Source organism: Cucurbita maxima, unplaced genomic scaffold (genome assembly GCF_002738345.1).
Source record: "Cucurbita maxima cultivar Rimu unplaced genomic scaffold, Cmax_1.0 Cma_Scf00007, whole genome shotgun sequence".
Classification (NCBI taxonomy): domain Eukaryota; kingdom Viridiplantae; phylum Streptophyta; class Magnoliopsida; order Cucurbitales; family Cucurbitaceae; genus Cucurbita; species Cucurbita maxima.
The window spans coordinates 357,157-371,420 of record NW_019272023.1 but is presented as its reverse complement, the minus strand read 5'-3'; the positions used below and the strand labels follow the sequence as shown (position 1 = coordinate 371,420).

Sequence of the window (14,264 nt, the reverse complement as noted above, 5' to 3'; positions counted from 1 at the left end):
CCCCCCCCCCCCCCCCCACAAATCATATCGAAATCTCTCTCCCTCTAAACCCCATATTTGTTTACCCTTTGGATTTTCATCTCAGTTGGAAGGTTCAGATGTCAAGGAAAGCGAGCAAACGGGTCAGCTTCAGTCCCGATGTGAATGATAAGCCAACAGTCCTGCTCAAACACGGCGGCCGTGACAGCGGAGCCGGAAAATGGAGCTTCGGCCTTAGCAGAGACACAAGGTACTTGCCGGTTAGGTTTCTACAGAGCCTCAAGGCCAAAGTAAGTGAAGCCATTCGGTTTGTATCAACAAGAAAATCTTCACGAAAGGTTTCTTCAGCCTCCACCTCCACCTTTACGAGGTCAAGATCGGTCTCGGACTCCATGGACTCGCATCGAGCTGAAGCCATTGAAGATTGCATCGAGTTCTTAAACCACTCTTCATCTTTGTCCAGATCAAATTCAGTCTCTGGAAGTACGTACTGAAAGTTCTGTACTCATGGGAATGGAATGTGCATGTAAAATTTAGTCGATATTTTAGACATTCTTTTGCGTGCCCGTCTCTGTAAGATGATGCTTTAGCAGATGATAATAGAGTTTCTGCCTTCGAAGCTCTGAAATTTTCTTGTCTAAATGCGTGAACACCAGAGATCTGTTCATTAAAAAATTACATAAATTGGATATCAACAAAATATCGCTTGATCAGGTAAATTAATATGCATAAAAGTTTACTTGGCTGAGTTGTTCTTGTTCAGTATTGTCCATAAAGGAAGGAACTGGATGGAACAACCACCGTTGACGGCCTAAATAATGGCATCTCCTCAAGGAGTGAATGGCCTAGACAGCACGAATCTCTCTGCGTGATATGTTTGGGCCATAAATTTTTAGAAGCCAACAGTTAGACAGGGATGAGTTAGACCTGTGAATTTGTAGGGCCACGCCTTTGAAGAGCTGAAAGATTCTCAATTAGCAAGCATGGTTGGTCAATTCTCAATCAGGGGGCCCACCTGTAAAACCCCAGTTTGTCCAAACAATTGCAAAGGAGAAACATAGGAACATGCAGACCCACATGCAGTGCAATGCTTAATGGTATGCTCGAAATGATATTCTTTATTTGTTTTAGTTTGAGGTATGCATGGGGGTGGGGTTCATGTCCATGAAAATAATGAAGGGTGAGTAGTACTCGTGCGGGATAATCTCGTGCTAATCATAATACATCTCCATAATCATTATATTTTCAAACTAAAAGAATCAAAATCAAGATCCACAGCAAAATAAAATTACATAATGAGGACAGAGTAATCATCACATTAAACGAGAGAAAGAGAGAAGGGGAGGGGGGGAGAAATGAATGCTGTTTCTAAAAATTACCGGTCCATCCAAAGCCACTTTGTTGTGGTTATCTAACATTGAATAGCATAATCAGGAATCCGAGGAGAGTTTTTCAAGTTCTCGAATTCCTTGACTGGAAGCTTTCTTCATTTCAAGAGCCCTCTTGTAAGGTGGGGCGATAGGAGGTTGCACAGGATCTAAGCTCCGATAAGTTCCCTCGGCACCTCTGGGCAGTGGGTATGAACGGTCGGAGTCATATCCACTGAGGTCCCCACATGCAAGAAATGGGATGTAAACTTTATTGGGACCTTCCAGCCACCCACTACTGCAATCTGCGAGGGACACAATGTAGCAAAATAGCAATGCTATTACTTCCACTTGTGTAACGAAAAATACCAGGCAATTGACCACATCAAAATCAGCAAGGACACTAATTTTAAAATGCCTAAAGACAGGAAGACAGCTCGGTCATAGCACCAGCTGTAAAACAAATAAATCTTGAAAAACAGGACAAGAACATGTTTGATCTTAGGATGCGTCCATCCATCGATACGTAAACACTCAATCAAGGCAGTACATTAGTTTACCTAAGTCATCTCCTCCTGATGGACTTCCCACCTTTTCCAGCAGGCGATGTAGATCTTTTGGGTTGAAACCTTCGAGAGGAGAATAGTTTTCACAGACTGCAAATGCCTCTGCATTCATATCCAATCCACATATTAGCTTCGACATGAACATAACGTTAAATCATAATCAGAACTTTGTTTAAAAGTCTTTACCGTGGGTTCACCTAGGTGACTAAAAGAAATCAATGGAATGAATCGCAGATTTAGTTCAAGATGTATCCACTTAATCCATTCAACTTTTAAATGCTCCAATTATGTTCTTGAACTCTTGATTTTGATCCCATTAATTTCCCATGGTTAACATTGTGGCTTAAATGTTTTCATGGAACGTTGATTAGACTAACGAATAATGATTTGAAATGATATACCAACATGTGATATAAAAGAGAAAGCCAACTAGCTAAGCTAAGGGCAGACAAACCCAGAAATTCAGTTTAAAATGTAATTGCTCCCATCGCGTCTTTTCGCATCTTCCATAATTTTGTTTAACATGCCTACTTCTGGTACATAACGCCAAATAATCACTTGCTGATAATTTAAAATTTTAAGCAAGTGATAAAAGAACGCTTGCTGGATGTAATTGGAACTTTTTCTAGTTCACGAACACAACCATGAAAGTTTAGAAAAATTTTACTTTTGCCCTGGACTATTTTGTCCTCTATTACATCTTTTTTATATTACAGATGTCACCACGAAAATGAGCTAACTCCACAATTTGCTGTTGGGTGGACACCAGTCCCACCACCTAGAATTAAACGATAACAATCTAAAGTTGATTTACGGAATCCAAGTACGATGGGTATCTAAAAATTCATGCGCAAGAATCTTATGAACCAGACGCTATAAAGAGAAAAAGGCAATGTTCAATTAGGAGAAAATCATTTTCTGAAAACAAGTTCAATCATAACCGAAAGATAGACCTCTATAGCTACCAATGGACAAAAAAAAGTGGGAAAACCAAAACGTTACCTATACTGGAATTGCGACTGCTTTTTGGTTTTGCAAAAGTCACTACAGGGAAAAATAACTTCAGCTGCAACAGAAAAACCCAAAAATGTAAAACATCATTGACGGCACAATCACTTCATGTATGAAACAACAAACACCAATCTTTGATTAAGATCCTTATTTAATCCATGATAATACTTGACAAGTTTTACTAGTGCTAAACGCATCTAAAAGAATTCTATACGTCAATGCATTAATTATAAGGAACAGAAGAGCTCACAGGAAATTTTCCAACTTGACTGGAAAAAAAATGTAGAAGAGAAGAGAGATTCATATTGTAGATGCCATTAGTGAGAACACCATAAATTTCTTCGTTACTCGAGTATGCTACATGCTTTTTTAATTGGGTATTGTATAACAATCATTTAATATATACCTGACAATACAAAAGGCTTGTATCCTTTCCACGGAATATCTTTGCTATGAACTTACCACCTTCTCTGAGAACGTGAGTAACTATTGTTAAACCCTGCAAAGAAAAGGGGGAAAAAACGAGATGAGCTCAGTTACTTAAACCTTATGTATCTCCAACTATATTGAGAACTAACTCAAGGAAGAGAGAGAGGGAGGAAAAACGAGGCAGAGCAGAGGACAGTGATGGAAGCAACAAAACTAAGTCCATAGAGGAAAAAGATCAAAGAGTGCAGGCAACATACAATAGAAAAACCCTTAGAATGCTTCAGTATAACCTCCTAATACAGCAACCACCATTTACCTACAGGATCTCAACTACTTTGCTCGCTAGTTACACATTATTTTCTATTTGTAGGTTCAAACAATTTGACACTCATTAGCGCTTCTCTTGTTGGTTTTAGTTTTTGATCCTTTCCACACAGTAAATGTGAGATGAAGCAACATCATTACTGTCAATGTGCATATATACCATGCATTTTTAAAATATCTTAAACTATTCATCAGCACTTTCTCGAGAAATTAAACAGTCTCTGTAGAAAACGCAGCACTTACGGCTAGTATGAGCTGGGACTGAACAAACTCGTCCATGTCATGAAGACCAGTAACTACAAACAAGCACATAATCAGTAACAAAATATCATCAGGTGGAACCTCAACAGAGAATTCAAAAAACACAAGTATCTACCATCTGGTGCACCATCACAAACAACCAGGTCAGCCTTGCACCCATCAAAATGCCTAATGACCTGGTAAAATTAAATATTTGATAAGCCATGCAGAAAAACATATGACAATTTAGTATGTGATCAAATTGTTCAATAAAATAAAAGATTTCTAACACAACGTGAGTATTCATTCAAAGAGAAAAAAATCCAGTATGGAGAAAAACATAGGAAAATTATCACAAATAGAAATTTTAAAACAAAATTGACCATGTCGGTGCATTAGGATCTGGATATGTCTTCGTTTACCACTTCAAATGTTAAAAAATACTTCGTACATGGTACACCCGGCTTACCACTTCAGCTGTCCTAGCATTTGTTATATCACCCTGCACTTGAATAACACCTTCAATTGGAGCCATCGGTTGTAAATCAATAGCAACAATAAGAGGATGATCGCCATCCCTGCAAGTTAAGTTAGAGAATCAATGAAAAGGGAGAAAACAAGGGGGAAACGGAGAGAAGGATGGGAAGGAAAAATTTATATTTTCATGAAATGATCTACCATAACTTACTTCGAATCAGGAGAAAGCTTTGCTGGGAGATACAATTTCCTACTGAGGACCTACATATGATTAGTAGGCGAGAAAATGTAAAGACAAGTTTGAAATAATTAACCAAAATTAATTATATTTTTGTTCAATAGTTGCAGCAACACATACTACATTGCTTTTATCAACCTCCTTATATTTAGTGTTTTTCATAACGTGAAATGTACTGAAGCATAATACTCCTATGAGTGTTAATATAAAAATACAGATAAAAATATATATTGTTCTGAAAAATAAGATAATGAAAGTTTAAAAACAAGCTTTTATAAGAGTACTTAAAAATTAAGGAATTCGAGTTGTTTTCTTCCCTTTTTCAAGAATACTTAATGTTATCATTACTTTTGAAAAGTGTACCAAAATGTAGGGTCAATGAAGGGAGGAGAGTATTGCACCCCATATGCAGGCATGTTTTTCAAAAAATGCTTACAATGCCTATCACTTGAAGAATTCTTGTTAGATTTAGTTGTTTTATATGAAGAAAAAAAAAATCCCCAAAAAGCATTGACCACTAGTTTGATAAACAAATTGCAACAAGAAAACGCCCAAGAAATTACCTGGCTCCAGCTACCGGGGGCTGCACATAAATCCACCACTCTCTTGACTCCTGCATTTAAAATTTCATGGTAGATGATTAACTTAGAAGCGTTTCAAATGACTTGTACATGATAAAACAGGATGATTACAAAGGAAAATAAATCACACAGATTTCAGGAGGATTCTAGAAAATAATCTGTTATGGAATCCAAAATGTTGCAGCAATAATTATTCTCATTCATGTCGACCATCTCAGTGATTGACATCCCAGCAGAAATGTAAGAATATTTCAATAGAGAGGAGCCCAATACAAGAACAAACCTTCCAATATGTTAAATTCGTCGTCTATCTGAAGAAGTTTAAATGCACTTCGAGCACGCCAACCTTCTTCTTTTGCTTTACGGTAGTATATATCCTAAATGAGACACAGTAAATAAAACATGGAAATAGATAATGAATTAGAAAGACAAATAGTCAAAGGCAATAGTGCTTAAACCCTCTTATCTCTCGAAGCTTTGCCCATGATTGAAGAATCAAGCAAGAGTTTCTGGTAGTGTTGAGAAGACAGGCCTCCTGGTAACATTCAAACCCAGCAAGAATGTTAAAGTGGGTCATCAAAGGAAGTCTTAAGTGTATTTAATATTAAATAAAGTATTGAATCCTCAACCCAAAAAAATAAACAAATTTTGGTCTAGAGCCAACAAGCCTTGCAACAACAATTCAATTGGAGAGTCAAATTCCTTCTTTCCAGAAATATTTGCCACATTCGTGGTTAAAATCAAAATGGAGCAAAAACATCTAATTAACAGATAAGGCTCCAATTGATAACCATGGGGTTTTTTGTTTCTAAATTTTGAAAATTAACCTTATAAGAATTGCTTCCACTCATGAGTTTATCTACTTTCTAACAATTTTTTCAAAATTCATGTCAAGTTTTGAAAGCTATAAACAAAAATAAAAATAAAAAATAGTAATAAATAAAAACTTGTTTTTACTTTAGGAATTTGGTTGAGAATTCAAACGCCACCTTACAACAGATGATGAAGACCATTGTAACGAAATTGTGAGAAAACAGAACAATTTTCAAAAAATAAAAAACTAAAACAAAATGGTTATCAAACAACGCGTAAAAATTCCAGATTAGAACACACTATGCAGTGTGCTCATAACCAACTCATAAGAACTAGCTATACAATCTTCACCTCAGAGTACCACATCCTACGGTTAACGTTTACATGGATAGCGTAGAGATAAATGAAATCTTGATCAGGCATTTCATCGAACATCTAACATGCCTCGGAATGTACAGAACTTCTACACCCCTCCGACAACTGCTTACAATCGGACACACCCAGAAACAATTCTATAACTCAGAGAATTAATATTATTTCCGTCATATCTGATGTCAACTTCAAGGGACAATTTGTGAAGTTATTAACAACTAACTACACAAACAAACTACTAGTTACAACTCAACCAGTTGCCAACTAATTACAAGTTGATTAGTTACACAATATAACAGCAAACGAATAGGTCTAACTCCGCCAAACTTCATGCTGCGACGGATTGAACACTAGATATAGTAGAAAGAATTAGGGCAAGCCGGAAAATGTTCGCACAGCTGTGCAAAAAAAAAAAAAACAAGAAAAGGAGGAAACTCTTACAGTAGAGATGTACGACTAGGTCCGTTCCCAAGCTGAAATCAACCTGATGCTAACTTCAAATCTTAAGTCCAGTAGTTTTGTGCCGGCGCGCCGCTACTGCTACCCGCGTCTTGAATCCTTATTTCTTTAAATTTTAAATTCTGATGAATATATATATATATATATATATTCCAATTAATTATAAATTCTCTCTAAATCCCATTTTTAGTGCTGGTTTTGGAACTTAAATGAATATTAAAATAAGATTAAAATGTTTTCACTTTGTTAGGGGTGCAGGGATTTAGTATGATACACTTTACTGTGATACACGGTAAACTTTGATATAGTTTCAAGATAATTAATGTAATTATTCACGGTAAACTTTGATATAGTTTCAAGGTAATTAATATAATTATTCACGGTAAACTTTGATATAGTTTCAAGGTAATTTATGTAATTATTCAAGGTAAACTTTGATATAGTTTCAAGGTAATTAATGTAATTATTCACGCTCAATTTTAGCATCAAATAAAACTCCAAACTCCAATTTATCAAACCCTAATACCACACAAAGTGAGTTATCAAATTTTGATAAAATCTATGTTAAAAGACTTCGAATTTTAGAAATATCTTATCCCATTCAAATTTTATAAAACATAATTGATGTTATAAAATTAAAATATTAATCTAATGAAACTCTTAGCTTAGAATTTTGAAATTAAACCTGTAATTTAATCAATAACATACAATAGTGATTAAAAAAACACATTACGTTTGGAACTATTTCAATTGAAATGAAGAGGCATTCAGTCAGTTGTAGCGAACAAATACCATCGTGAAATAATTTACAACCAAAGAGCTTAAGCTATAAATGGAATTTGTAGGGTAGTTTGTAAATAGAGATAAATTATACCCCACAAGGAAAATCAATGATCCACTATGGATAAAATATTTTTGCCCATTCAACGATTAAACAGCTTCAAATGGATGGAACAATCATTTTGATTCTACGACATTAGCAGCTAATGAGGCTTAGGGTTCTATATTTCCTTTCACAGCCTGACTTCAAATTGCTTTTGAATTAAAAAAAGTGAAATGAGTGGTCTACAGCAGCATATATTTGGGCAAATAAAGTGACATTGAACAAAAAATTATCAGGAAAATACATGCTGGGAAACTAGCCATCTCTTCCAATCAAGAACCCAACGGACAGATAACTAGCTCCTTCAACTCAGATGTTTCAAAGGGGCTGATGGAAGCTGCACATTAGTTTCCAGAAGCTATGGGGACAATTGCTGGCTTTGCATCCTCAGCCTTTTCGTGTTCTTTATTTAGCATCTAGAAAACAGATTTTTTCACCAGAGCAATCAAGGAGTATGAGCTAATGGAGAGGATATGTGTGCATAAAAGAGCGTTCAAAAGTGATTTTAACCATGACAAGTCACATTTCTAAATCAACCCCAAACATGAAATCATTCAAGGTCAATTTTAATGGTATGAAAATCACGTTAAAAAGAGTAAAATCAAGTATTAAATAGGCATATGTAATAGAGAATTGGAGGATGACAAAAGTAATTTTAACCATTTCAAAATCACTCCTAAACATACCCTAAATCGGCTGGAAATGACAGACACTAACCTTGTTATTGATTAAATTATGAAGTGCAATGACACTCCGGATGAGTGAGGAAAGATAAATAACCAGCATCATATCATTGGTTTTTACTGCAAATGATTTTATCAACTCTGCCACGTTAAGATTTGGAAGAAGGTTGAATACATCCTGCAATTTTGAGTAGAAATTAAACATCGGTATAGCTTTTCAGGGTGTTTTTAGGGTGGAAACTAGTAAATCATAATCAATTGGTCTGTTCCATGTTAATACTTCTCGCACCACATAATGCATAAAACATGATGGAAAACAAATCACACCACAATGAGGAAGTTCTTACATAAAAGTGTGTGTTACGTAACAAATCTACAAAGAGGGATGTATGCATTTGAAAAATTCACGAGACATGTGACGAATGCATCTTATTATTGGCCATGACATCAATGTAATCCCTTTTCCCTCTTCACTGGATCTGTATAGAGACTTGTCTATTAATTGATCGTTCTTTTCTGGGGGGCAAAACCTACTGGGTTTTTAATCGTTTCACAAATATGAGATATCAATATCCTGGGAATGATAGTCAAGGCAATTTGATTTCATGATATCCTAGTTGAAGACAAACTACAAAGGAATTCCAATCCTTCGGTTATTAAAACAGTGCTTGAGTGAGATGAGACACAACATGAACTTATTGAATAAAAAAAAGGAAACAACTTTTTATAAGCATATAATACTGAAACCAATAAAACTTATGCTGATAACGTTCAATTAATAAACAAACGAATAAAATAGACATCAGAAAAAGAAGAAAAAAGAAAGGACCACATAGGCAAGGCACCTGAATATATGACATTTTTTTCTTAAGATATGTTTATTCCTTTTTTAAAACCGCAAGCAAGTTTACCTTGCTTAGCATCAGATTACGCAGGCAAAGGTGCATTCAGCACCTAAACATGCCTTCTAAAAAAGTGGACAACATGTTTTGAGTTGCGGAATAGTTGTTATTTTGATTGGACAAACAGTGTAGAAAGCACATCATCAAATACATTCTATAGTACACAAGCGCAGGCGCAGGTGAATCAATATAATGCAGTGACATGCATAAAAACTGCACAGAAATGGTTAGAGAAAATGGTACCTGTAAATGGTAAAGAATCTCATGATTTAGCGGAAGCTTCTCATCAATAACAAGATCAAGGTAGCCACGAATCTCACGCAGTCGTGCATCCAAACCTTTCAGAGCAGTAAGTTTTCCTGTCACCTATAAAATATCATTTATATTAGTCAATGCCTTCGTGACCTATGCTGTCATCTAAAACTTCAAGTTTCATACATCAAGTAAATCAAAAAGGTTTTGGAACAGTTTAAATAAAAGAAAACTGATTGGAGAAAACTGCAATGCAAGACAAGTAACAGTAAAGGAAATTAACCTCATTGGCAAGTGTACTAATGGTGGTATCCTTGACATCCCTTAGTAAGTGTTCCACACCTGTATTTAGACAAACCAAGAGTGTTATATGGTAAAAAAAAAACTGATGAACACCCTAAAACGGGAGACTTGAAATTCATTTTAGTACTCACCAATTTCCTCAACCTCGTGGGCAGCAATAACTGAAGGTACATGAACAAAGATCTTCTGGCTCTTTTGGGTAGCATTCTGTCACCCAAATTAGAAGATATGTAACGTCAACTAGAAAATGATCTTAATAGTAAATTCAGAACCATTAACTCTCTAACGCATCGAACATTTTGGGGAAAAGAGATAACATGAAATCATACCTCTTTAACTTCTTCAACATCATAGTAGGCTTTAGTAGGTATTCCCAACTCCTTTGGTTGAACATCAATAATCACAAGCACAGGATTTGGTACATAACTAAAAATCCACCGGAGAAGATATGAGTGACTCATGGTGTAACCAGACAAACAACATCGGTCAAAATGATGCAATATTCATCATTTACTGACTATGTGATTGCCTCCTAAAGAGTCTAAATTCATGGTATAAAATTACATAGATAAGGGATTAGAAAACTAGAAAAAAGGAACACAGAGAGGACAGGATAGAGAACAAGCAGAATAGTTTTTAAGAATGCAGAATTTGAGAACATGAAAGTAAAATTGTGAGAACCTCAATACCAAACATGTATGGGGATCTTACTTGTGGAACAATTGGTGAATATCTAGATCATTCTCCCTTAGCTTTGGACCTGTGCTATACCAACCTACGATGTGCTCCTTAGCTGACAAGTCCACAAATTCATGGCTGATATAAACAAACAATTCTAAACATAGAAAAGGCACAAAAGGTAATAGAAGTAGAGAAAATACCATTTATTCTCTTGAACATTGAAAACATTGATTCATGATAGTTGTGGTCAAGAAACCATATGCTTGGATCTTTCTCATCTTCTTCAAAGGGGACTGAAATAAAGAGCGTGGACTACCCATCAAAACAATATCCACCCTACTGGACTCATACATGGCTAGATTATAAACAGTGATTTGGAACCACAAAAGTCTACAGTCGATATAAATAAAAACAGTTAAAATACACAATGGTTCAACCCAAAATCCAAACAATCTCGAGACTGATTGATAATGCTGATGTTATACATTTAATAAAAATTTCAGGGGGTGCCTAAAGTATCGATAATTTTGGCTGCCAAAACCTTAGCCTGCACGAGTCAATCGAGTATAGCCTACCAACGAATTTCCAGTGTCATACAAACTATGAAAAGAGTAACAACCAAAGCAGGTGAAAAAAGCAGGCAACTGACTGCCAGAGTCCTAAGTAATTCATAATGAGAGGCAACCTAAGAGGTTTTGCGAACTAGGACAACCAAAGCACAAATAATCGCTTCTTTTCATGCCTTTTTTGCGAATCAGGGCAACCACAAGAAAGGTACATTTTCAGTCTCTGTAGCCAATTCTAAACTTATGTTCAACGAACGTCAAATTCAGACAAATACCCAACAAATTGCCCAGATTCCTTGCCCCATATCATACAAATCAACCAGCGTCCACTTTCAGCTATTAAACCGAATCAAACGAGCAGACAATTCAGATCCAAACACAATACAGCAATATTTTTGACAATAGGCGAGAGAGAAATCGGTAAGAGAGATGAATTCGGACCTGCATAGCTATTGCTGACATCGACAGTGCCCTTGAAAGAGCTACCGAGTAAAACTCCTACAACTCGTTTGCGAGACTCCTTAGCAACTCGATTGTAGTTATCAACGATACTGAGCAAAACCAGAGGGTGGACTACGACCTTCTCGACTGGCCTCGATGATATTTGCTGCGTCTTGATCACATCCATGGTGGAGTTTTTTGCAGTGTCTCCGAGTTCAATCGAAATTGCGATTCTGTGCTGAGGAGGTTAAACCCACTTAGAAATGGAGAAGCAGCTTATTAAAAGCCCTTTTTTTGGTGAGGAGTTTTCTTGGCAGAAAAGCAAACCTCCATTGTGATGAGCCAGCGACCCACCCGGCCCAAAGAATCCACAAATTCTAAACCGCGCTTTTTGTTGGCCTCTTCCGAGGTCCAGATATCAAGTTTTAAGCCAGCAAATCAAATTTTATTAATATTTAATTTTTGAAAGGTATATTATATTAAGGCTGTGTTTAATTAAATAAAATTTAAATATAGCGTAAGATAAATATTTAAAATCATTCGGAGGAGGGAGAGAAGCCCAAAACAATCCGGCAAACCTCAGGTGAGCCCATAGCCCAATATCAGAGAAGAAACTGCTTCACTAAGATTTATTTTCATTTAATTAGCTTTAAACAGCTATTAAATACGAAAAATACCCAAATTTACATCTAAAACTTCATATCATTCATTACTTTGAATTAAACTTAGTTTAAACTTTTAACTAAGCTCCATAAAACGTCACGGGTTAAGTTGAATTATAATGTCCCAATTAGTTGACATAACTTGTTTATAATGGTATGCCTACAAGAATTATATCCATAATTTTTTTGGAAGTTAAAATTTGAAATTATATTGAATATATGGAGCTGTTGTTATGTAACTATCCATCCATCCATCCATCCATAAGGTACTAGATGTACTCATAAATTTTGGTTGGTGTGAGGTTGATTGTACATCCTCCACTACTATTGCCAGCACGGTTAATAAATAAATACACATAGCACTATTATTTATGTCTACCTCTTGCACTCTCCTCTCCTCTACCAAACTATAACCTGAGAACCACCCCAAACTTGCCCTCTTTTTAATTTGATTGCTTTTTTTTTTGAATGAGTCAATCAGAATCAGTGATGCAGGAGGAGCATATGGTATGCCATTTTTGGCTTTTATGGCGCTGTGTTTTGTGGCTCTAAAGCAATGGGGAGGGGGAGTTTCAGAGATATAAATGCCCACTCAATTTACGCCCTTCAGTTTGCCTTGCCAACTCGCCAGTCCCAACTGTTTTATGGTACCATATCAGTAGGGAGTCAATTTTAAAACAACATAAATAAGGACAATTTGTGTATACATATTGAAAAGGAACAATATACATAAAACCATTTATATATTTAATCTATGACTGCGGAATCTTATTTTTTCTAATAATTGAACCTTTTATGGAAAATAAAACCGATAGAGATTAGAGAATAATGGGGTTTTGGTTTTAAGTAGATTTCTTAACCGATTGCCCATTTTCTTTTTCAGGGGAAACTCGGCCATCAGTTCCGGAGAGAATGCCGTATTTCCCCTTTCTGGTCAAATTAGTACACTCAAATCCTAGGGTTCCGCCAAGTACCTTCTGAATGTAATTCGCCACCTCAATCGCTGATCTTCCGCTGCTGCACGTCATTTCCGCTGGCAACTGATTCAGAAACGTGATTTCGTACGTCGGCCTCGGATTCATGAACACAAAGTACGGATCGAGCAATTTGTGTCCATTCACCGTCGTCCCGTAAAACACACTCTGTTTCGTGTTAATGGCGACGGGGACGATTCTATCTGTTAGCTCGGCGAAAAGAGCACTGAATCGCAATAGGAATGGCTCTCTGCAAGTGGTCCCTTCGGGGCAAATCACGAGGTCGCCATCTTCAAGAAGGCGTTTAATGTGAGCCGCATCTTTCTCTCTCTCTCTCGACAGAGCAACGGCCTTGATCGGAGAAATTATCTCTGTGAATTTGCTTATACTGTACGTAACGCAGCTGATTTTTCTACCTAAGGCAACCGCGACGATCACCGGATCTAGGACAGTGCGGTGGTTGCAGACGAAGAGGACGCCGCTCTGGCCTTTCTTCGGCGGCGACGGCGGAGTTCCCTTAACAATGAGCCTGATTCCGAGGAATTTGTAGTTGTACCAAGCGATTCTTTCCGGCAAGGGAATGTTGGTGTAGACTCTGAGAATTGAAAGGATCACGCCGATCGGCAGCCATAAGAAGGTCAATAGCGCCGCCAGTGGTGTCGGCCGTTGCACAAATCGGCCGTCGTGGAAAACAATCGGGCTTAAAAGTTGGTTTCTCGGCAGCGGCTCACACTTGGATCGTGGGACCATATATCCTTCCTGAAACATCAGCCACAAATTTCAAGGTCAAATTATACGTCAATTATAATTTTTTCTTTAAACCAATTTAAGTATTTATTAATAAAAAAAATCACTCAAATATTGATAATTGTGATAACTAATATTCATTCATGATGCATGAAACTGAGGTTGGAACGTACATGAGGAAGATGTGGGTGTGGCATGAAAATGTTGTGGTTTATATTAATCGCTCCCATAATGTTACTAAATAATAATATTAATAATGCAACAAAACAATATTAATTGAAGGCACGTGCTAGGAAAAATGGGGGGGGGGGGGG

General features: G+C 36.7%; 3 protein-coding genes and 1 long non-coding RNA gene across 5 annotated transcripts in view; all 4 read right to left on the bottom strand.

Annotated features, from left to right (window-relative positions):
- Positions 1–607: 607 nt before the first annotated feature.
- On the bottom strand, positions 608–1,110 carry LOC111481935. Its single transcript, XR_002718123.1, has 2 exons — positions 720–1,110; positions 608–639 (listed from the first exon to the last, which is right to left on the bottom strand). It is a non-coding gene; the product is annotated as an uncharacterized LOC111481935 (long non-coding RNA).
- Positions 1,111–1,183: 73 nt separating this feature from the next.
- Positions 1,184–6,960, bottom strand: LOC111481931 (putative tRNA (cytidine(32)/guanosine(34)-2'-O)-methyltransferase). 2 transcript variants are annotated; one of them, XM_023127548.1, is made up of 12 exons: positions 6,839–6,960; positions 5,671–5,747; positions 5,496–5,589; positions 5,195–5,244; positions 4,605–4,654; positions 4,386–4,494; positions 4,053–4,113; positions 3,920–3,972; positions 3,330–3,422; positions 2,915–2,978; positions 1,907–2,014; positions 1,184–1,651 (listed from the first exon to the last, which is right to left on the bottom strand). In XM_023127548.1, the coding sequence occupies exons 2-12, from the start codon at positions 5,695–5,697 to the stop codon at positions 1,410–1,412; spliced, it is 951 nt and encodes a 316-aa protein (XP_022983316.1). In that variant the 5' UTR covers positions 5,698–5,747; positions 6,839–6,960; the 3' UTR covers positions 1,184–1,409. The 2 variants fall into 2 exon arrangements, with proteins under 2 accessions (XP_022983316.1, XP_022983317.1); XM_023127549.1 differs by lacking the exon at positions 6,839–6,960 and adding an exon at positions 6,377–6,794.
- Positions 6,961–7,739: 779 nt separating this feature from the next.
- LOC111482104 (26S proteasome non-ATPase regulatory subunit 7 homolog A-like) lies at positions 7,740–11,869 on the bottom strand. The gene is made up of 9 exons (XM_023127764.1): positions 11,568–11,869; positions 10,761–10,853; positions 10,591–10,672; positions 10,209–10,305; positions 10,011–10,086; positions 9,860–9,918; positions 9,568–9,690; positions 8,457–8,600; positions 7,740–8,155 (listed from the first exon to the last, which is right to left on the bottom strand). Exons 1-9 carry the CDS (start codon positions 11,752–11,754, stop codon positions 8,084–8,086), a joined length of 933 nt encoding a protein of 310 aa, XP_022983532.1. The 5' UTR covers positions 11,755–11,869; the 3' UTR covers positions 7,740–8,083.
- A 1,030-nt stretch (positions 11,870–12,899) lies between these two features.
- The window catches only part of LOC111482216 (glycerol-3-phosphate 2-O-acyltransferase 6), a 2,826-nt gene continuing 1,461 nt past the window's right edge, over positions 12,900–14,264 (bottom strand). Inside the window, exon 2 of the mRNA XM_023127903.1 lies at positions 12,900–13,962. Coding sequence (XP_022983671.1) covers positions 13,072–13,962 — 891 coding nt within the window. The 3' untranslated portion in view covers positions 12,900–13,071. The remainder of the gene's footprint in view (positions 13,963–14,264) is intronic.

Excerpts from the sequence above, each read along its gene's own strand:
- LOC111481931 (XM_023127548.1), bottom strand. The coding sequence starts at position 5,697 with ATGGGCAAAGCTTCGAGAGATAAGAGG. Across the intron at positions 5,590-5,670 it reads AAGCTTCGAGAGATAAGAGG|GATATATACTACCGTAAAGC; the intron begins GTTTAAGCACTA and ends TGTCTCATTTAG. Across the intron at positions 4,114-4,385 it reads ATGCTAGGACAGCTGAAGTG|GTCATTAGGCATTTTGATGG; the intron begins GTAAGCCGGGTG and ends TAATTTTACCAG.
- LOC111482104 (XM_023127764.1), bottom strand. The coding sequence starts at position 11,754 with ATGGATGTGATCAAGACGCAGCAAATATCATCGAGGCCAGTCGAGAAG. Across the intron at positions 10,673-10,760 it reads AATGTTCAAGAGAATAAATG|CTAAGGAGCACATCGTAGGT; the intron begins GTATTTTCTCTA and ends TGGACTTGTCAG. Across the intron at positions 8,601-9,567 it reads AGATTCTTTACCATTTACAG|GATGTATTCAACCTTCTTCC; the intron begins GTACCATTTTCT and ends TCAAAATTGCAG.